The sequence below is a fragment of the Macrotis lagotis genome, chromosome X (assembly GCF_037893015.1).
Source record: "Macrotis lagotis isolate mMagLag1 chromosome X, bilby.v1.9.chrom.fasta, whole genome shotgun sequence".
Taxonomy (NCBI): Eukaryota; Metazoa; Chordata; class Mammalia; order Peramelemorphia; family Peramelidae; genus Macrotis; species Macrotis lagotis.
Window position 1 is genome coordinate 624,973,355 of NC_133666.1, and position 22,956 is coordinate 624,996,310.

The 22,956-nt window shown below is 43.4% G+C and overlaps 2 protein-coding genes across 2 annotated transcripts; one reads left to right on the top strand and one right to left on the bottom strand.

The window, feature by feature from the left end:
* Window positions 1-3,249: 3,249 nt before the first annotated feature.
* SHFL (shiftless antiviral inhibitor of ribosomal frameshifting) lies at window positions 3,250-12,410 on the top strand. The gene is made up of 8 exons (XM_074203339.1): window positions 3,250-3,621; window positions 4,547-4,679; window positions 4,974-5,020; window positions 5,492-5,527; window positions 5,619-5,774; window positions 5,860-5,963; window positions 6,301-6,452; window positions 6,639-12,410. Exons 1-8 carry the CDS (start codon window positions 3,592-3,594, stop codon window positions 6,842-6,844), a joined length of 864 nt encoding a protein of 287 aa, XP_074059440.1. The 5' UTR covers window positions 3,250-3,591; the 3' UTR covers window positions 6,845-12,410.
* ANGPTL6 (angiopoietin like 6) lies at window positions 4,138-22,913 on the bottom strand. The gene is made up of 7 exons (XM_074203335.1): window positions 22,544-22,913; window positions 17,125-17,181; window positions 14,841-15,455; window positions 14,012-14,198; window positions 13,566-13,753; window positions 13,200-13,470; window positions 4,138-7,783 (listed from the first exon to the last, which is right to left on the bottom strand). The coding sequence occupies exons 3-7, from the start codon at window positions 15,447-15,449 to the stop codon at window positions 7,599-7,601; spliced, it is 1,440 nt and encodes a 479-aa protein (XP_074059436.1). The 5' UTR covers window positions 15,450-15,455; window positions 17,125-17,181; window positions 22,544-22,913; the 3' UTR covers window positions 4,138-7,598.
* Between the last annotated feature and the right edge of the window lie 43 nt (window positions 22,914-22,956).

Here is a 22,956-nt window from a genome sequence, read left to right on the forward strand (position 1 = left end):
GAAAGAACAAGTACTGACTCTTCCCATCCTGTAGGGGAAATAAACAGTTCATGTTAAAAAAAAAAAAAAAGGGCTAGTGGAGGTGGCTAGGTGGCATAGTGGATAAAGCACCAGCCTTGGAATCAGGAGTACCTGGGTTCAGATCCGGTCTCAGACACTTAATAATTACCTAGCTGTGTGGCCTTGGGAAAGTCATTTAACCCCGTTTGCCTTGCAAAAACCTAAAAAAACAAAAAAGCAACTTATTGTTTGGGGGAAAAGATAAACCCCCTTCCTTTACTAATTAATGGAAAAGTGACGATGTCTCTTAATTGCCTTCCAAAAAATAGCACATGATCAAGCTTTTATTGCTATACTAGCACTTTAAGGTTTTCCTAAGATACTTGCCAAATGCACTGATCCAATATCCCAAATATAAAAGGTATGTAAAGGTCCATAAAATACATTTGCCCACTCACAGAGATAATCAGTACTTTCTGTACTTTCTAAGAGGTATGACCAAAACAGCTACTTGGAGTCCTTTGTCTATGCTGGTGACCAGGTAGTGTTCCAAAGTTTGAGTTGTTCCAGTTCACTCACATCACACAGGTGTGAGAAACGACCAGGTTCAGGCCTTGAATAATTAGCTCACTACCAAATGAATATGCTCAGTCCACACACAACCCCAGCCACCCCTCGTTGTTTTTTTCAAGGTTTTCTATATTGGGATATAAATGATTAGAAGAATTCAGAAATTGCTCTAACAACTCTAGCCCCGATTCCAGTCAAGATTTTAATCAGTTGGTTACACCAGTGTGATCTCTAAGAATGAGTCATTCACATAGAGATTAAAGAATGTTTCCTGAATTAAAGTAAAAATGAAAGATCTAGTATTCAAACCCCATCATTCCTGGGTAAAGGACAACATCTTGGGTTAACCCATAAAGTCACTAAAAATAGCAGACAGAGGAATGGCTAAGCAAATTGTGGTATATGGATGAAATAGAATATTAGTATGTTTTGTGAAATGAAAAAAAAATCAGAGAAGAATGAGAAAGGCATAATAACTAATGCAAAGGGAAGTAAACAAACCAGAAAAACAATATGCACAGCTAGCATATTGTAAATATAAATAAAGATTATGTAATGCTATGATGAAATACTGTCTCTTTCTCCCTTCTTTGCAGAGGTGGAGGGCTGTGGGGGTGAGATATTTCCACAGATTGCTGTCTGGATTAGTTTTGCTGAACTTTTTTCTTTTTTATTCTTTGTTAAAAGGAATGATTGACTATAAAATGAGAACCAATAGACAAGACTGTGTGGGGAAGAAGGTGGGGGAGGGGAGAAATGTGAGAATATTTGTGAATATTATAATGCCTGTAAAGTTTTGCAAACTTTAAAATACTTTATTAATGCTAGTATAATTAATCAGGGCCATCCTTAGTTATAACTATACAGTATTCCCTTCATGTTTTTCATTGTTCTTTATATTTACATAGTTATAATCATTTCATATATGTATATATATGTATATATATAAATATATATAAATATTTTAGGATATGCTTATTTCACTTTGCAGCAATTCATAGAAGCCCTCCTGATTTTCTAAATTCTTTATAGTTGTTGTTTGTTATAATTCAGTAAAATTCCAATATGTTCATTTGCCACAAAAAAAGGAATAACTGACTACATAGAGGAGGAAAGGATAAATTCAGATAAAAAGATACGAAAAATGATATGAATAAAAATTGAAAATAAGAAAAAAATTGGGTTTGAGACAGAACTGACCTAAGGATTGGATGGTGAAAACTTCAACTTTAATTTCTTTCTCTATAACTATCCATGATCCAGGTATCTTCTGACCTTATACATTGATGATCATGTAAAAAACAAAAAAACAAAGAGGGTAGTTATCTGCCATACTACTGAGGACCAAATTCCCCCCCCCCAATTTTTGCTTCTTGCTCTGAGCTTGTAATCAAGTCAATATTAACTTTGGACTATGAAGGGCATTGCAATCTACTGCCCTATTAATTCAGAATCCCTGTTATTCTATGTGATAGGCAACCTAGGCAGAAGCTCTCTTCCTGAATCGCCACCTTCTGGTACCTCATAGCCATTTTTTGTCGACCCTATTTCTTCCAAGTCTCTATCCCACTTACCCATCCTACCCTCTGGAATCCCTCCAGTGAAGAGTTATATCTATGAAGAACTTCATGAGGATTCAATAAAGGAAGGAAATGACTCCTAATGATCAGGAATTGCTTACTCCTTGGCCACATATGCTCCATCTCTGTGTTTGTGTGTGTATGTGTGTGTTTCTCTACCTTAATACTTTCAAGTTTGAGCCCACACACCTAGTATGACCAATAGGAAAATGTGCCTCCTTGTTTAGATAATTAGTTTGTTTGTTTTCCCTAACCATTCTTGCTATACTTGTCCAGTAAATGCCCTTTCTAAAAGCTAATTAGGGAATGATAATCAGTGCAGAAGTGTCTGGGTGGGGGTATGAGAAAAAACCCAGTCACTGAGAGCTCTTCTAGAACCTTAAAGAAAGGAGCAGTCATCTACAGTCATTTGGGTAAGGAAACCAGAGGAAGTGCAACACATGTATTTTATATTTCATTTTCTCTGTACATGGTATTGTCTCTGAATAGAATGTAATCTCCTTAAAGACAGGGATTGTTTGGATCTCCAGACCCCAGCACAGGAGCCGGAAAGACATAGAAGTTTAGGTAAATGCTTGTGGTAGTAAACTGAATTCTTTTTAAAGAAGCAGTTGATAAATTGAAGAGAAGGATATTCAAGATTATATGGGTTGGAGTATGGCTAGAGATGGAGGGTGGGGAAGGAAGCAGTTAATTGTATTTAGAGCAGGAAAACGGAAATGGGCAAGAGTCCATGTTTTTTGAGGATATGAGAATTGGTCAGTGGAACTGGAGATGTTTCCTCTGAAGAACAGATTTAGGGAAGATACATGATGATAGTTTTCTTCAAATATCAGAGACGATCCAACATATGAAAATGATTCTGCTTAGCTCCAAGGAGCAGAACTCTGGGCTATGAATAAAAATTACTGAGAAGCAGCTTTAGGGAAAAACAAAGCAACCAAAACCTTCCTAATTGGAGCCTTGCGGGCTCGGTGATCTTTGTAGAGTTTTCTACTGAGATTCAAGTTAGACTAGGAGACCTGGGGGGGGGGGGGTGTCCTTCCAGCTTAAGACTTCTGACCCTTTGGGGAAGGGATTTTTCTTCTGACGTGGGACAGTACCATTGGGGTCGAGTCAGTCCCACCCTGGTTGCATAGCCCACCCTCATTTCCCGGACCCCATCATTCCCGAAGAGATTTAATTCTCAGATTGGGGGGCTGGGCTGGGCTGGGTTTGGAAAGTGTAGCCTCAGGTTCTGAATCTCCCCACCCCTCTGAGGTCCCGCCCTTTTCTGCGAAACTGAAACTTAGGCGGAAAAAGGGAGTGAAAGAGGGGGAGGCGGGGTGCTGTTCTAGGCAAAGGCAAAAGAGGTGAGAAGAGCGGAAAAACCCCCAAATTTCCTGGGTCCTGGGGACCTGAGAGGTGGGACCCTGGAGAGCCACCAGCCGCGGGAACAAGCATGGCCGCAGTCGAGTCTTCCAAGGTGCAGGTGAGAGAACGGGGGGCCGGAGCCAGATGTGCAGCGCCAGGAGCCCAACTCTGCCTCTCTCTCCGCCCCCCAACTCTAAGCTAGGCCTTGTCCTCCTACCTGGTCCCTGGCCTGGAGCCTGGGGAGCCGGCTAGCGGGTCCGCCGCCCTAGGAGCCTTCTGAGAAGCCTCAGAGTTTCTCACCTGCCTTGCAGTTTGGGCCCCTCTAACCACAACTTTGACCTTTTCCAAAAAACAAAAACAAAAACGCTGGCCGGTCAGGGGCCGGAGGGGGTGGGGGGCGCCTGCTGAAACATACCCCTATCTCTTGTTTTTCCTCCCCTTAACCACCCACAGTGGGAGGGAGAGGGGTTGGAAGTAAAAGAAAACCAGCACAAGGTGCATATGTGACCTGTCCTCCCCCACCTCACCCTGACAAGTACCTGGCCTGCGTGCCCATTTCATAGGTTAGGGAATTGACACCTGAAAGGTGGTAATCAGGAGAAAAGAGCTACACATGGAAGTAAATGCAAATCTGTTTATTGAGGGGAAGAACAGTTGGGTCCCAGCAGACTCCAGCAGCTGGTTGTGAGAAGAGCCTTTTGATAGGCTTGTGGAAGCAGGATGGTATAGTTTCCATAAGGACTGAGTGCCATTTGGAATCATCATGGAGGATGTGTTTTGTTTAGGATCAACGAGGTGAGATTGGTAGTTATTTGGAGTTTCAATGGAGTTAGGATTTGTCTTCTTAAGAAAGTATACTCAGCAGAGCTCTACTGAAACCCAAGTTTGAATCTAACAATATATGCAAGACACCCAAGGAGGAATGGAATTTACTGCCTTAGCTCAGATTCTTTCCAGTGTTAACCTTCAGGTTTCTCAAGCATTTTGGCAATGGCACTAATGATGTTCCTATGTCTCCCTCCCTTACCTCAACCTCTTAACAGCTGGAGAAGAATGTCAGACGCTTTAGGGAGAAGTTTCATGGTCACGTGTCTGTGAAGAAGGCAAATGTCTTAATGGAAAGATATCACAACGACCATTCCCTGGTCTCTTCTTGGGTGGCTAAGCAAATTAATGGTCAGCAGGAATCATATTGGGGGGGGGGGGTGAGAGGAAAGAATGTGGAGGAAGCCCTAGAGAGTTCAGGAGGGATTGCAGGACTTATTGAGAGGGAATCTGTTGAATACTAGATGTCTGGGAGGGCACCTAGATATTCAGGAAGATCATGGAAGGGGTGTCCCAGAGGCTACCAGTGTCCAGAATGGTCAGAGTCTATCAGAGACCACTGGGGAATGAGTAGACTGTTTAAAGGCCCTTGAGCCTAGAATATCTTCTGACAGCTCTTGTATTCTCTAAACTTGTTCTCTGAAGTGGGCAGATCAGAAGAAGATTGTCACCAAGACGACCAAGTTATCCAGGTAAGTTTCCTCCCCCCATTTGCCCCATAGTTGCAAGGAGATCCAATAGTCTCCAACTTAAACAAGCAAATCCCAGGGACCCAGATTCCTGGGCTCAGGGAACCCCTGGGCTAAGGGAAGAGAGATAACTTTGGGAATCTCTTTCCCAGATCCTCATGTTCTTCTCTCCCCATTACCTCCACAATCTCTTTAGCTCAATCTCATATGTGCTTTTCTTCTTCCTACCCCCAATATGACATCCAGATTGGCTCAAGATATAATGCCACAAGAGGGATTAGGGGTTGGGCTGAGAATCTTGAGGAAAGGTTTGAAATGTGGACTGAGGTCTCCTCCCTGACTGGGCCTTGATCCTTGCTTCAGAGTTTGCCTCTTTACCAAGTGAAGAGCTCCAGGATTGAGGGTACAGGGGTACCTGAAGATCAATGCAGGTCCTAACCTAGAATCCTTTCTCTATCTCCCCTCTCTGCACAGGGTCAAGAAAAGGTCTTGAAGGACAGAGACATTGATGTATGAGGGGAACAGGGTGAGGGTAAGAACATCCATTGGAGTCACACTGGAAGATGAGGTACTCAAAACTTATCCCCAATTTCCCACATAGGAGGTGGCATCCACCATTAGGATACTACCCCTGACAGAGAAAAATCTTCGCATGTTGGATGATGTCCAGAAGGACCAGATGCCGAGTGAAGACTGCCAGTTTGCCTGCTTTACGTGTGATAACATGTGGTGGCGCCGGGTGCCCAAGCGCAAAGAGGTAAAGGGGCCAAGACCAGGACTGAGGCTGGGTCCCATGGGATCCCTGAGAGGAGACCTTACCCTCCTCACACTGACCATTTTAGGTGTCCCGGTGCCGGAAGTGTAAAGTAAAATATGATCCAGTGCCCAAAGACAAGATGTGGGGAAAAGCTGAGTTCCATTGTTTACAGTGTGGCCATATCTTCACGTGAGTTCTCAGATCCCTGTCCCATGACCCTTGTCCCCAGACCTCAGTACATAAAAGGATCGTTAGGTTTGGGGCCAGAAAATCAGAGTTAGAATCCCAGCATTTATATTGGGTGAAACATTTCCCCACTTTAGACCTCAATTTCCCTATCTATAAAAAAAAGAAGTCTAGCTATAGATGATCTCCAAGGGTTCTTCTCACTTTAAACCTCCCAGCCCAACCCCCAGTGTCTTTCTTTCATTCTTACTTTCTCAGTCCCCCATTCTTAATCTCTGACTCACACTGCCTCTTTGGCCTACTTCCTGACCTGCCCCAACTATTCTTGCTTTCTCCCCAGGGGTTATGCCCAGATGGGAACTCCATCTCCATGCTACCACTGCCGTAACTCTGTTCTACCAAGTCGAATCCTCCCCCCACGCCGAAACCAGAATGAGAAAAGCAGAAAAAACCCACATGCCTGCTTCGCTGAGGACTGCCACAACCGGCAAGGTGGAGCCCCCAAACCCTCAGTCCCTTTCTTTTCTTTGCCCTATCTCTTCATGTGAGCTAACATACTTTTGCCTTTAGTTTGCTTGCTCAGAACCAGTCTCTCACCAGGTACACAGAGGCCTCAAGACTGCAGACAAGTTCAGAACAGAGAAGGTTCAAATCTTAATATTTGTGCTTCTCCTCTAGGATCCTTCATAACAGGGACATCCTGTGTGCACCCCAGAAGCCGAAAACAGAACAATCTGCCTGTGGTCTTATTCTCAAGTCCTGTCCATGAAAGCACTGGCTCTACTGTAGCCACCTGCCTTAGCCAGGGCAGCCTTATAGTAGACATAGACAATTTGATCCTGGAGGACCTCAAAGAGGAAGCTGAAGAAGAGGAAAGCAGCTAGCAGACTTCAATCACCCTTCCTACCCTGATTCTCCTATAGACTTGGAAGATCAGTATTGATCTATGAGACCAGTAGAAGTTGAGGGTAGGTGCTCAACTATGGTCTGGGGAACATCTGACAAGTAACTAAGGGGAAGCCTCAGATTATTCAGGCCTGTGTGCACCTTCGCATTTTGGAGGTGTTCAACCCAAGGGCTGACCTTCTACACACATCATGAACAAGGAGTCATTTTGGAAGGACAAACTAATGAATACGGAGGACTTTGACCAGAATGGGAAGGAGATTGGGAGGGATTCCGTATGAAAATTGTAGAAGAAAATGGGGGTATTTAGTTCAAAAAAGGGGTGATGTAGAAGGACAGTGACCTTTGTCCTAAAGTTTTTGAAGGGTAGCAGGATGGTACATTGGTACATTCCTAACCCCCTCCATGTGGGAGACAGCACAATCCCCATACCCACATGCCATATACATAGACATACATTATGATGCTACTGTTTTATATTCCATGTTTAGAAAAACAAAGAGACTGGCCCTCTTCCTGAATGGCAGTTTCTCATTCCTGCAGGGCTAAGGGTTAGAAGGTGATGGCAGTATGGGCTTGATGGGGTATGATTTGTAAAATGGGGGAATACTGTTTATAATACCCTGGGCTTTGCAGACCCCCAACTCATGCAAGCTCTAAGACACAAAATGGCAGTCCAAGATGATCAAATACACTTCCCCCCACCAAAGATCAAAGAGTGAAGGTCAGGAGTCAGAGAGGCCGAATTAGCATAGCCACCTTCTTGAGTGAATAGGCACCACCCCTAAATTCAGCCCAGTAGACACCATCTTGATAACGGCTTCGATAGTGGCCCCCGAGGTGCCAGACGCCATTGAGGTTGGAATGGGCACAGGCATGGTACCACCAACCACCCCGCTGATATAGAGCACAGTTACCTAGGAGAAGAGAAAGAAGAGGTGAATCAAGAGTTGCGTGCGTAATCCATCACTAACATCTACACCCCCCAGGTTCATATACCTCTGGAAAGGGGAGATAGACAGGTTGTGACAACGCAATGATCCCCAAGACTAACTCTGAACAGGAGTATTGAGAATCTCCCCTCCCCTCCCCTTTGCAGGGTAGGATCCTAATCCCAGAATTGTCTTCTTCCCCACCCCTTTCTCGATTACTAGAATAAAAGCCCCAATACCCCAGCTCTGCTCCTCTCCTACTCACTCCCCCGCCCCCGCCCCAGCTTTGTCTTCCCTTACAGAAATGGCAATGTAAAGGCAACCTAGATCAGTCCACTTCTGACAAAATTCAACCCAAGGGCTGGCCTTCTACACACATGATGAACAAGGAGTCATTGAACCTTCATTTGAAGTTAAGGGAATCCACTACCTTCCATGGCCATCTCATCTGTGGATAGTTCTAAATGATGGGAAGTTTTTCCTGACATCAAGCCCAACCCTGTCTCTACCCAAGCAGAACAAGATTAATTCTTCTTCCTCATCATGGGATCACAAAACTAGGAAGTGTCTTGTCTTAGATCAGATTTGAACTAATTCCTGACTCCAGGCCCAGACTCCTATCCACTGTACCATCCTGCTATCCTTCAAAAACTTCAGGACATTGGGATGGCTAGGTGGCTTAGTGGGTAACACACCAGCCCTGGAATCAGGAGTACCTGGGTTCAAATCCAGTCTCAGACACTTAATAATTACCTAGCTACGTGGCCTTGGGCAAGCCACTTAACCCCATTTGCCTTGCAAAAACCTAAAAAACAAACAAAAAAAAATTTCAGGACAAAGATTACTTGTCCTTCTAAATCATCTTTTCTCTGAACTAAATACCCCTATTTTCTTCTACAATTTTCAAATGGAATCCCTCCCAATCTCCTTCCCATCCTGGTCAAAGTCCTCTGCATTCATTAGTTTGTCACATTAGTTTGTCCTTCCTAAAACATGGTGTCTTGACCTAAAAACAAACAGATAAAGTGGACAATGATCCCAGAATTGTCACTTCCCTCATTTTCTCCCTTAGTACTGCCTGTCTTTGTTAATGCAGCTTAAGCTTAATGTGTAGATCATACATCTAGACCTGGAAAGGACCTCAATGGCCATTTAATTCAATCCTCATTTTGCAAAGGAGGAAATGTGTTCTAGTCTTTAGATACTAAGTTATTACACTGTTATTTCATATTGAACTTGTGGCTAACTAAAATCTCTCTACATGAACTATTGTCTTTCTCCCCATCCTGGACCTGTGAAATTGATTTTGAATCTCAAAAGACTTTACATTTATCCCTATCAGATTTAATAAGATGAGCATATCTTTCTTTGACTTGTTTGACCTATCCCTCCCAGTTCTGATAAAGATTTGATCAACTTTGAAAAAGATTCTATGCCTTCATCTAAAGTCATTGATAACAGTTGAATAGTTCTGAGTTAAGGACAGATCCCTTCAACCCTCAACTGGAGACATCCTGTCTCTAGGGACATGGAAACTGGATGGATAAGCTCATTCAGCCCTCTTCAAATTCATCTGTTTGAACTGTCATCTTTCTAGCTTTCTTTTTGAGTGTATGCATCTGTGAGACTGAGAAATTGTGATTGTCCGTGAGCCTGAGTGCCCAGTACTGTGAATAGAGGAATCTGCAACTTTGGGTCTCTGTGTTTGTGGTCCTGAATTTGTTAGTCATTCTATGGGTCAAAATCTGAGGCAATGTCTCATTGTTTACCCGAGAGGGTTAGTCAATCTCCATTTTAGAGAATGAATATGAATCCTCTCCTTGCCAGAGACAGTGATGATTTCACCATCCTACTCCTCATCTCTGTACCCAGAGGCCATGATGATGGCCAGCTATTACAATGGGGTGAGTGAAAATAAAGGAGAGAGAACTACAGCAACCTGGAGCAGAAGTTGTTCCTTCTTTCTAGAGCTACTTTCTGACTTTCCCTAACCAATGTCCGAAATGGGCTCCAGAGAGAGAGAGAGAGAGAGAGAGAGTGCCAAGATCTGACATCCTGACCTGCCAACCAGTCTGGTCCACCACTACATAGACTTGGCTCAGCCCTAACTCATTCCATCCCAGGACACCAACCATAACCTTTTCAGAGGTTGTGACTTACCAAGGGTTATATAGCTAGTAAGTATCAGAAGTTGGATTTGAACTCAGGTCTTCCTGACTCCAGGTCTAGCAATCTATCCAATGTACCACTTAGCTGCCTCTTTCCAGATTCCTTCATTCCCACACAAATCATCAGAAGTAACAGGCATCAGATTTGACAAGCATTGGAAAGGTTCAAGTAGATAGATCTCTCTATTGTTGACATTAGATCAACAAATAGCTTTCCTGGTGTACCTCATTGGAAATTCACTGACCACTCTGTGTCCTTGGTTGTATATGGGGTGATTTGCTTCCTGTTGCCATCCATGAATCTAGGCTCACTTTTTAGAAGACAATCAGTTGCTTCTTCCTCAAAGGTCCATCTCTTCCTGTCTTTGTAAAGAATCCCATAGTGGTCACTTAGCTCCAAGTGTTCAGTGGTCCACCTTCCCTTTCTCTTCTGTGACCCATTCTTCATTCTTCAACTTAGTACCATGGATTAGGATTCCCTTTGCCCTAGCACCTTTTTCTTATTTGTTTTTTTATCTGGAAGCCCTTTTTCCTCCAAGAGACATTCTTGATAAATGGGAAGAGTATCTTGAGTCCTTTTACCTTCTCCTTTAGGAGAAAAAACATCTCGCACTTAAGTATAGATAATTCATTGAAGTCAGCTGAGGAAAATGCCTTCTTCCTCAATCCTTATCTCATATTACCTAGCAACTTTGTACTATCTCCTTCTTGCCCCTGTCTTATATAATGAGATGACCCTTCTTGCCAATGTGAACCCCTCTACACACAGAATTCTTTCTCATCTCCTCCATTAGATTGCCTCCTCTGTTAGCTCCCTTCTCTCACTAATCTTCAGTCTCTCCCTTTTCACTGGCTGCTTCCCTATTGCTTATAAACTACCTATGTCTTCCCCAACCTCAAAAACTCTCACTTGCTCCATCCTTTCTTGCTAGCCACCATCCCTTAAGAAGGCATCTCCAATCAGTACCACCATTTCCTTTCCTCTCATTCTCTTCTTAACTTTTACATGCTGATTTATAATCTTTTCATTCAATTGAAGCTGCTCTCTCCATACTAATGGTTTCTTCATTACCAAATCTAATGGTCTTTTCTCAGTCTTCATTCTTGATCTTTCTGCAGTCTTTGACTGTCAATCATCCTGTTCTTTTCTGTCTAGGTTTCAGTGAAACTACTCTTGGTTCTCCTCCTTATTTGATTACTTTTTGATCCTCTTTGTTGGATTCTCATCCAAGTCATACCCATTAATAAGGGATGTCCCAGGGGAGACATTCACACTTAAAGTATTGGTGATCATCAGCTCCTATAGATTCAATTATCATCTTGATGATGATGCTTATCAAGTCTACTTACTCAGCCCTCACCTCTCTGCTGACCTCTAGCAATGTATCTCCAACTGTCTATTGGACCTCTCAAATTGGATATCCTATAGACACAATAAACTGATTATGTCCAAAACTGACCTCATTATCTTTCTTCCCAAACCCTTCTCTCTTCCTAACTTCCCTGTTACTATTAAGGGTAACACCATCTTCCCAATCACCCAGGCTCACAACCTAGATGTCATCCGTATCATTCATCCTCCCATATTCTGTCTATGGCCAGGGTCTATTATTTTACCTTTATGATATCTCTCTTTTCTTTTTTCTTTTTTTTTAATTTTTTTTTTACAAGGCAAATGGGGTTAAGTGGCTTGCCCAAGGCCACACCGCTAGGTAATTATTAAATGTCTGAGACCAGATTTGAACCCAGGTACTCCTGACTCCAAGGCCGGTGCTTTATCCACTACGCCACCTAGCTGCCCCTATGATATCTCTCAAATGTGCTCCCTTCTCTCCTCTGATACTACCATCATATTGACACAAGCCCTCAACATCCCATACCAGGCCTTTTATAATAACCAGATGGTTGGTCTCCCTGTCATTAGCCTTCTTCCCACTCTAGTCAATATTTCCCACTCAGCCCTCAAAGTGATTTTCATAGACAGAAGGTCTGGACCAAGTCACACACCATCAGGATTGAATAGAATATCCTTGGTTTGGAGTTCAGTGCTGTATATAGCTGACCTCTCTGCCTTTTCAGTTTTCTTATCTCTTATAACCCCTCACCAATACTCTGTACCCTAGGAACATTTGCTTCCTAGCAATTTCTCACACAAGACCCTACATTCTCCTGACTGGCTCTCCCCCAGGCCTTGGAAAGCATTTCCTCCTCATCTCTGCCTCCTGGCTTCTCTTGTCTTTCAAGTCCCAGATAAAATCCTCCCCTCTACCCAGGAAGCTTTTCCAAGTCTTCCTTAATTCTAATGCCTTCCTTCTGTTGATTATTTCTAACTTACCACTGTATAAAGCTTGTTTGTACATAGTTCTTTGTATGTGGTCTCCCCCATTTGACAATAAACTTCTTGGAGCAAGGACCAGTTTTTGCCTTTCTTGTATCTCCAGTTTTTAGCACATATCAGACACTCCATACAGTAAATGTTTATTCTTTTTTTTTTTGCAAGGCAATGGGGTTAAGTGGTTTGCCCACACAGCTAGGTAATTATTAAGTGTCTGAAGCTGGATTTGAACTCAGGTACTCCTGACTCCAGGGCCAGTGCTCTATCCACTACGCCACCTAGCTGCCCCCAGTAAATGTTTATTGACTAAGGAACTGACATCTCCAAGTTACTGCCAATCACTTCAAAATTCACTTTACTTTCCATACCTGCTGTATAATCAGGTTCTTCAGTCTTCTGTTCTTGTTAGTGATTTCTAATCCCCAGTCTCTGTTTCTCTCTGCCCTCCCTTTCTCCCATCATCCTCTGCCCCCTCCCTCCCAAGGAAAAAAAAAGCTAGGTAACATTATTGGTAGACTTAAAATTAGGAAGAACTGGGTTTGAATCCTGCCTCAGATACTAGCAGTACGACTTTGCTCAAGTCACATATCCTCTATTTGTCTCAGTTTCTTTACCAGTAAAATGATAACAGTATCTTCCCCTATAGGGATATTGGGAAGACCTAATGAGATACTATATGATTAACTCAGGATGTCTGATCATGTTTGCCAAACTTAAAGCTCTATATGTTAGGTATTATTTCTGCCAACCAACCCCTGCCTCAACCTCTCCATTCCACCATTCCTCAGCCCCTAATCCCTATCTGCCCTCATAGGAGTAGGAGTGCTAGATATCTACTCAACCAGAAGAACCTGGCCAGATCCACCAACCCAACCCCCCTTGCCAGACCAGGCCTCACCAGAATAGGAGTCCCTGTCCCTGTCCACAGTGCTGAATGGTTTGTCATTGTGCCAAGACAGAGAATCACCAGCATCACCCCTGTAGTGGCCAAGCCTCAGGCGGTAGTGATCACTCTCAGACTCTAGGGAGAATCCATCATATCGAGCATAGACCACACGGCCACTCCAGTCCTCCAGTAGCACCAGAAGCTCATGATCCCGGAGATGGGTCAACAGGTGTATGGTCTCAAGACCCAGCCAGTGCTCACCATCTGGCTGGCCAAAGCCCACCTAGTAAGGAAGGGAGACCAGTCTTCAGTGGGCCAGAGCTATGGAGGTACTTAAACCATTCAGAGCCCCTAACCCACCCCTCCCATCATACCTACCTTATAGTTCTGCCAGTTGGTAAAGAAGTTCACAGAGCCGTCCTGTCGCCGCTGAATGACCATCCAGCCTCCACCCTCCAGTTGCTGTTCACACCACACTGACACTGATTTCTGGCCCAGTCTCACTTGGTAAACCCCACTGATCCCCTGCCTGCCCTTTTGGGCCTCCAAGCAATCTTGCCATGGGCCTAGGGGTCATGAAGACATACATAGTCTGCCCTGGCAAGGGATGAAGGGGTCATGGGAAGACCCACAAGATGGCTAGGATAATGGGACAGGAAGAGGAAGGTTGTCCTGGGTATGGACTTGGCCTAAATTTGGGGGGGATCCCACTGTAGACCCTTCCCCCTCCCTATTCCCACCACCTCCCTCTCCCCACCTGTTTCTGACAGGGATTTAAAATCTGTTCTCTGCCCCCAAAGTCATAAGCCTGAACTACACCTTACCTGTTGTCTGTGTAGGTGTTCCTGAGAGACCTGTGGGCAGGGGAGAGGCTAGGACCCCTTGCTGCCTCTGTGATTGACCAGGTATCCTGCCCTGTTCCCTGTGACGAGGCATTTTTCCCCTACCATTGCTGCCATTACTCACAAGCCCTCCAAGCTCTGAGGGACTCAAGGAGGGTGGTAGCAAGACCTGTAGAAGTCAATGATTAACTCAGAACGTCTGATCATCCAAGACTCAAGTCCTAGGATGACCCACCTCTTCTGAGGGGCTGGAGGGAGGAGGACCATCTCTATACAACTTTTTTCCCTAAAAGACTTATTCTGTATCCCTATTCCTAAGGAATTAATCTCATCTATTCCTGGACTATTTATCTCTGCCCCCATCCAAATCCTGAATTTCTACCTCAGATTGCTCATCCTGGGATCAGAAGTTGAACAGTGCCAATAATAGAATTTCTCCTTCTACCCTCACCCATCCTTCACCATAACAAGGTTTCACAACACCAACTAAGCAGTGGAGGAAAGAGTTAACTGATACTAAATGCTTCTAAAATTGAAACAATAGTATGGGTAGCTTTGGGAAAAGGAACACCTGGCCCAAAGGAGGAAAGAAAATCCAGGTCCCCAAACCTGCCACATGTCAATCAGTCAATTTCTCTCCTTCCCAAGATTGACAAATTTGGACATGAGATAGAAGTGAGACTGAGTCTAATTGTACTTGGGAAATTACCCTCCTCCCATAACAATGACCATCTTATAAATAACAATCTTTCTCCAAAAGCTTTACTTCCTAAGATAATGACTATTCCTTTAACAGAGACTATTGCTGTACCTGTCCAGTTGTTCTGTTCAGGTCCTGCATCTGTTGATTCCTGGACCCTCCTGAACATTGCTGCTCCAGCTTGGTGATGACAGTGTTCTGGTCATTGACTAGTACAGCCAGAGTATCATATTTGGCATCCAATTGGTGGTATTGGATAGTGGCTCTCTGGGCTTCTGCTAAGGCATTCATGACCTGGCCCTCTATCTGGGCCAATCCATCCCCCTGGGAACCCTTTGTTTTTCCATGGGGTAACTGTGGTGTCTGCAGTTGGCTGGAGTGGGAGCCAGGGTCCCGAGTCTCCCCACATAAGGCCCTGACCTCGCTGATAGTGGTCCCAACTGCAGCCAACTGTTCCTTCAGTTCCTTGATTAGCACCTCCTGCTGTCTTAGCTGGACCTGAAGAGCCTGAAGCTCATCTGCCCCAGGATTGTCTTGACAAGGGGCTGATGCCTTTGTTCCACTCCAGCACACAGCCCCTATGAACTTCTGCTGGGGAGCCATAAAGATGTAAGTGCAGCGTTGGTTGGTGGTTGCAGATCTCTTCTCCCCCAGAGCAGGGCTCAGCCCCCTCAGGATGGCCATCAAAAGCAGTATTGGACTCCATGTGTGCATTTCCATGGTCACCTGTAACAGAAGGAGGCCAGGCTCAGCTGTGTGGAGAGAGAGATCATGCCTTCAGAAGACTCTAAACTCTGAGCTCATTTGTTGCTCCTGCCAGAGTTTTCCCCTTCTTTGAGAGAATCCAAGAGCCCCAAAAACTTACTCCTAACTTTGACATTCAGTAGTTTCATGATGCTGGGCAAGTCACCTTACCTCTATGCACCTCAGTTTCTTCATCTATAAATAAGTGATAACATCCACAATGCCCCTCTCATGAGCTTGCCATGATGAAACATTTTTTTTAAACCTTATTTATAGGGCAGCTAGGTGGCGGAGTGGATAAAGCACCGGCCCTGGAGTCAGAGGAGTACCTGGGTTCAAATCCGGTCTCAGACACTTAATAATTACCTAACTGTGTGGCCTTGGGCAAGCCACTTAACCCCGTTTGCCTTACAAAAAAAAGCTAAAAAAAAATAACCTTACTTACAGGGGCAGCTAGGTAGTGCAGTGGATAGAGCACTGGTACTGGAGTCAGCAGGACCTGAGTTCAAATGTGACCTCAGACACTTAATTATTACCTAGCTATGTGACCTTGGGCAAGTCACTTAATCCCTTCATTGCCTTAAATAAATAAAAATTTTAAAAATCTTATTTACAGTAGAAGTATTATAAATAATAATAATGTGTTCATTACTATTAATAACAATAATGATATTATTTCATCATTTAGTTCATCTTCTAATATCTGTTGATCAGGTCTCTTCATCCTGCCTTGGTCTGGGTAACTGCCCACCAAGTCAGGGTCAGGTTTTTCCTCAGGTCCCCAGACCAAAAAAAAAAGAACATTTATATTGCTTTGTGAAAAATCTTCATTAAATATCCACATAGAGTGCCTCTTCACACTGACCACCTTCACCATTCTAGGGGAGGCTAGGTGGTGAGTCTGGATAGACTGATGGGTCCGGTCACAGCAATTCCATATGTGGTCAAAAGTCCTCTCAGCCAAGTGAATAAGGATACTAGGGTCACTCTGATCTTGCTAGCCCTCTAACTCAGAGGTGGACTCTTCAGACTGAAGGATTAATGGAACTGAGAGACCAGAGATTAGATCTATTCCTCCCCACCTCCTACCCTGATCACAAACCCCTCAAAAACAGTACACTAATCCAACTCAAAGGAAATTCCTCAGCTGCAAGCATCTATCTGGGGGAAGGGCAGGCACAGTTCCCATGACCATATCTATTTTTCTGTTCCCCAGAGAATAAGGCCAAGCTGTTTGGCTTTCCTCCTGTCTCATTTCCACCATAGAGTGACCATAGGGATATTTTTTGTATTTCTATATTATATATTCAAATATACAGAGATGTATATTGGTCCTTGGTTCAATATCACTCAGATTCATTAGCACACACAGTTTGACCCAGGAGTCAGCAGTTTTGCCCCAGTGTAGGTAGGATGAGAATGTCCTAGTCAACCATGGACTTCCATAGCACTAATGGCTTATAGGTGCTCCTATAGGTCCTATAGATCCACCGCTAAGCCTGCTGTGGGGAAGGGGCTGGCATAGATAGGCCTTGATGTGTTGTAATCAAGCCTCAGAAAATGCATTCTGTTTCTACCTTTTCTGGAGGTGATGGGAGTCCCCCATTCACTCTGTGGCTGGGGGGGGGGTGCTCAGTGTCAGGGTACTCACCAGTCACAGCTCACAGTTCCTCAGGTTCACCCTCCTGGCCTGTTCTCTCCTCACTTTCTACGATGGGGAGAAAGAGAATCTTGTTACAGAGATGCTGCTAACTGCCCAGGCCTAGTGCCTGACCCTCATGTCCCCGCCCTCTCCAGACCAACCCCTGGAGCTGCACAATCTCTGCCCAGGAGCCCAACTGTAAACATCTGTGGGGTCTGTTTCTAAGAATTTCTGCAGATGCTCAGAACCCACCCCATCCCTTCCCCCACTGGTCACTGACTCTCCATCCTGCCCCACTCCCTCTTTCCTGGCTCTTACTCTCTCTTCTCTCCCACTGACCACTGACAGCTCCCTGTCCAGAGGCAGCAATGATGGGGCCCAGGCAGGGCTGATGGCTGTTGTCACTGCCAAAAAGAAACATTCTCCTTCACAGGGTACAGGATACAGAGCATGAGAGTAAAAAAAAGGGCATTTGACATGGACTTCAGAGGTCATGGAGACCCCACAGACACTAACCAACACCAGCACCATATTCTCATAGACCCCACAGCAGTAACATACATACTGTCCTGGATCCAGAAATAAAATTTTACACCTAAACACAGACATGAGCTCATTTGTGTATATATATATATATATTTCTGCAAAAATATGAGCACACAGATACTACTCTCCCATTATTCCCTTTCAGAGATTTAATGAGAGCAATGGCCAAATCTTGTTTCCAACATCCTCTTCTTAAGCCAATTCCCCTACATGCATACCTCCAAAACCTTCCCCATACCCCTGTCAAAGGAAGCAAAGACCAGGAGGACATTGAACCTGAGAGAAAGAGAAACAAGGGCAGAGACAGACAGGATAAGACCAAGAGAGGCAGATAATAAAAGATTGAGGCAGAGAAATGTACATGGATAGAATATCAAAGAACAAAAGAAAGCACCCTGGATTTGGGGTCAGACCTAGATCTGAATCTTTGGTTGAATTCTAGCTGTGTGACCTTGAGCAAATTTCTTCTCTCTCTCTGAGCCCATATTATCTATAAAAAGACCCTGGATGATCTCTAAGGTGCTTTCTTCATCTATCATATGGTCAAAGAAAAAAATAGTCTACATATAAACACAAGCCTTCCAGAAAGGTAGGTCATTCTAGGACTTAGGCAAATGTAGTCAGATACCCCTAGTTTACATCCTAGTTAAAATTATTCTGGTTTTTTATTTTGTTTTGTTTTGTTTGCAGGAGTATGTGGTATAAGGAGGAGGTGGGCTATTTATTGGTTTGTTACTGTTGATGTTGATGTATTTTTGCTAAGGGAGAGAAATGACCAAACTGATGTAGTACCCTTATTCCCCCCCCACACTCTTTATGAAAGAAGTCATTTTGAAGTTGCAATCTATGGGATTGTAGGATTTTTCAATAAAGAAAATTTCACAGTGGAGATTGAGCAAAGGTCCAAAGTTTAGTTGACAATTTAGTTAATAGTTTCCTTCATTAAACAAAACAATAGTCACTTGAAATGTCCTAAAACAAATCACTTTCTGAAACCATTAAAAATGGTGGTAGGCAATGACCTTGATTACATTAAAGTATTTCTTGTTCTAAACCTGATTGTCAGTCACATTTAATCCACTTTGTAGAGCCTTCCAGTTTACTCTTAATCTTTTTGCAATTTTTCTGATAGAATGTGGTTAGGTAAGAGAGATGGGGGGAAAAAGGAATTTAATGGAGGTTAGTTTCCTAAAAAAGGTTGAATAGTACTGTTTTCCTTTATTCAAAGAAGTCTGGAAAGGACTTTAGTCTGCAGAAATATTTATTTCTTAATATTTTCAGTTACGATTGTCCGTGTACAACTTTTACCAATTTGTTCACAGTCAAAGGGGAAAGAGAAGGGAGAATGGAATTCATAAACTTGCAAATGGAAAAATGTTGAAAACTAGCTTTGCATGTAATTGGAAAAATTTAAATAAAATGTCAATAAAGGTAAAAAATAAACTACAAAGATACCATTAAAATATTTTTAGTTACATTATAAAAAAAACTTAATGTTTTCACAATAAGATCCTATGACAATTAAAAAACATGTCTTAAATGCGTTCTCTGTGTAGAGTCCTGTGCTAAGTCCTAAAGGAGACAGTGTTTAGATAAAACCCAATTCCTGCTATCATGGACTTTATTGTCCCAAAGGAGTCTAAGAATCATATAATACATAGACTCTACCTAATAGATTGGATCACCAGAGCAGAGTACTTCTCTCCTTAGAGTTCTAATTGGAGGATATATATCTCTTTAGAACTCTTGCTCTTGAGTACCCATTCAGGAAATTATCCCTGATATTTGACAGCCTGTAGGAAGAAAGTGCTAGACCAGGAGGAAGGAGGAGTTGAGTTTATGTCCAATAAGGTGTGTGATCCTGGGCAGGTCACTTAGCCTCTGACTTCTTCAATTTTCTCATCTGTAATATGGGGGATATCAATAATAATCACCCCAGGCTTATTGTGAACACAAAATGAGATAATATTTGTAAAGTACTTGGTAAACCTCCGAGCACTTAGAATGCTCGAAGAAAATGGCAAACCACTTCTGTATCTTTGCCAGGAAAATCCCATGAACTTTATCCATGGGGGTCACATAGAATTGGACACAACTGAACAACAATTAGATCAATTGACTGGTTATCATGTTCTGAATATCATCTAACAATTGATCCTCCAATATTCTGACCAGTAACATTAACAACAACTAATACCATTGATAAGCAGTAGATGATGAAGATATTGATGTTAATAACAAAAATAGAATTTGTGTAGTGGTTTGAAGATTATAAAGCATTAATGTAAATTAACATCAGGGGCGGCTAGGTGGCAGTGGATAAAGCACCTGCCCTGGAGTACCTGGGTTCAAATCCGGTCTCAGACACTTAATAATTACCTAGCTGTGTGGCCTTGGGCAAGCCACTTAACCCCATTTGACTTGCAAAAACCTAAAAAAAAAAAGAGTTAATATTCTGGGGCAGCTAGATGGCATAATGGATAGAGCACTGCCCTGGAGTCAGGAATACCTGAGTTCAAATCCAACCTCAGACACTTAATTACCTGTGTGGCCTTGGGCAAGCCACTTAACCCCATTTGACTTGCAAAAACCTCAAAAAAAAAAGAGTTAATATTCTTAGTGAAGTCCTCTCAGGGTTAAAAATCATTAAAACAAAGACAGACTATTACCCTTAGACTATTCTTAGAAGAAGGAGAGAGGCCTTGTATTTTCAGTCAGACACCCTCCCGATTCTGCTAGGGAGTGAAACAGTGGACTATTTCCAGAAAGACCTTGCATTGATTCTGTTATGGAAGGAAATAGTGGAATACTTCCAAAGAAGAGAACTTGCAGTCTTAGTTAGCCACCTATTTGATAATGGACTGTGAGAACAGTAGCCTGCCTTTTCTTATTTTGGTAAGTGCCAGTAGAGTCCCTTAGAAGACCTTGCATACTCAGACATTAAGTCATTTAACAGTTCATTAGAAATCTTCTGATACCCTTGCCATCTGGATGGTGAGGTAATATTTTATGAAAACCTTTTATTCTTCTCTTTGTTGCTGGGTAGATTTTTCAATTAAAGATTATAACTCTGAAAACAATCAATCAGGTTGGAAGAGAGGGCATGGGGGATGGGGGAATTGTGCTAGGCCATAAAAATCTTGCTTGACTGTTGCCTCTGGGCAGCTCCTTGATCTTCACTACCTTTGTGAGACTTGGGGGTGCCCTTTTCTTGAGAAAAGCCAAAATAAACTTTCCTTTTTTGTTCAGAGGTGTCTCTCTATTTTTTTTAAAGTGGATTTTTATCCCACACAAGTTCATTTTGCAGATTAGGGAACTGAAATAAATGGAATTAAGTCATTTATCTAGGGTCACATAGCCAGATTTGAGGCCAGATTTGAACTCATGAAGGTAAGTCTTTCTGATTCCAAGCCCAGGGATCATCATTGCATCACCTAGTTGCCCTATCATCAATAAGGAATAGTCAAAGCATAGCTTTGTTCTGAAGTGATGAACAGATGTTCTTTGAGCATTACCATGAGTTCCTGGAAGTAGACTCACTAAGGTTTTACTAAGAATTCCAACAAAGAGTATGCTATGCATGCTCCAAAGATTTACATGCAAACAAACAATTATAATCTCTAATGTTATATGACAAGAGTATAAAAGAAGTCCAATAACTCCAATTTACCCCATCTTGTTTGTACATAGTTCCTAGTTAAAATCCTACCTCCTATACTGTTTAAAAACCCCCTCTTCATTCCAGATCCTTCCCTCTGTTAATTATCTATTTATTCTTTATTTCGTATCTTTCTTGTATCTATAGCTTGTTTTGCATATATTTGTTTACAAGTTGTCTCTGTTTCCTTAAGATTGTAAGCTCCTAGAGGGCAGAAACTATCTGCCTATTTTTGTGTCCCCAAAAAGGATCTGACCCAAAATAGGTGTGTCTTTTGAGTTGAAGAGTTATTTGCCTATTGCTGCCCCATTACACAGTGAGCTCTTGGAGAGTAAGAATTGCATTTTACCTGTGTTTCCCTGAGTTTGTCGGTGGCTAGCTGACATACTCCAATCATTCTACTATATAGCCTTACTGGTCTTCTTTCTCCCCTTCCTGACATACTCCAATCATTCTACCACACAACCTTACTGGTCTTCTTTCTCCCCTTGCCACAGGACATCTCATCTCTCCTCCCTAGGCTTTTTTGCACAAGTGTCCAGAGTTCTTGGAACATAATCACCTTTTACCAAAGGAATTCTTCCTTTTCTTGAAAGCTCAGGGTCATAGACCACCTCCTAGAGGAAGCATTACCTGATCTGCCCAGCTTCCCTAAGAAAATGATCTTTTAATTGTATATATTTGCTCCAAGTACTTAGATAGAACCCAATTAAAATCTTGCCTCAAACACCAACTGGGCAAGTTATTTAAGTTTCCTTATCTATAAAAGGGGGGTAATGGTACCCATTTCAGTCAGTCTAACAGTAAACATTTATGAAAGCGAGGCGGCTAGAGCTCCGGCCCTAGAATCAGGAGGAGGAGTTCAGATGACCTTGGACAAGTCACTTAACCCCGATCGTCTCACACCCAGGGTGAGACACATCCAGTCGTCCTGATTCATGTTTGGACGCTGGACCCAGGTGACTCGGGAGAAGCAAGCGAGGCTGGTGCCTCAGCATGGCAGCCCCTTCACTCAAGGTGCGTGTCATGGCATCACCTCCCTGATGTCACCTAGGGAAGGGCAAACATCATCCTCTTCGCCTTCATCATCATCATCATCACCACTAGGTGCGGTCCCTGCCCTCAAGGAGCTCACAATCTAATGGAAGACAACTTTAAAATTAAAACAAAAAAAGGTGAAAGGCGCCCAGGTGAGATGGCCGCCTGCCCAGGTGGCTCTCCTACCAAATGGAGGACGTGGGAGGAGCTCCAGGGCCCTTACTCCGCCGTGTCCAATCAGAAGGAGGGAGGAGCCCAGAGGCCCTGGGGAGGAGATGAGGGGTCCGGGGTTTGGATGAGACCCCCCCAGAGGGCGGCCGGGGGATAACGGGCAAAGTGCTGTTAAGGATGCTCATGCTCAATTGGGTCTAATACACTGCCTTCCTGGAGAGGATGTAGGCGCTGGAGGGAAGGGGTAAGACACGACTGATTGTTGGGGTGAATGGGAAATGGGGTGCCGAGCCTCACGGTGCGCCCGGAAGCGCTGGTTAGAAGGAAAAGGAGGAAGAGGAGGGTCCGGGCCGTCCATCCTCCGCCTCAGAAGACAATGATTGGTTCCTGGCTTTTCTCCACCTCCCCTTTGGTTCCGCCCCGGAAGT

Excerpts from the sequence above, each read along its gene's own strand:
- ANGPTL6 (XM_074203335.1), bottom strand. The coding sequence starts at position 15,449 with ATGGAAATGCACACATGGAGTCCAATACTGCTTTTGATGGCCATCCTG. Across the intron at positions 14,199-14,840 it reads TGAACAGAACAACTGGACAG|GTCTTGCTACCACCCTCCTT; the intron begins GTACAGCAATAG and ends TGACTTCTACAG. Across the intron at positions 13,754-14,011 it reads AACACCTACACAGACAACAG|GCCCATGGCAAGATTGCTTG; the intron begins GTAAGGTGTAGT and ends CATGACCCCTAG.
- SHFL (XM_074203339.1), top strand. The coding sequence starts at position 3,592 with ATGGCCGCAGTCGAGTCTTCCAAGGTGCAG. Across the intron at positions 3,622-4,546 it reads TCGAGTCTTCCAAGGTGCAG|CTGGAGAAGAATGTCAGACG; the intron begins GTGAGAGAACGG and ends ACCTCTTAACAG. Across the intron at positions 5,528-5,618 it reads TGAAGGACAGAGACATTGAT|GAGGTGGCATCCACCATTAG; the intron begins GTATGAGGGGAA and ends TTTCCCACATAG.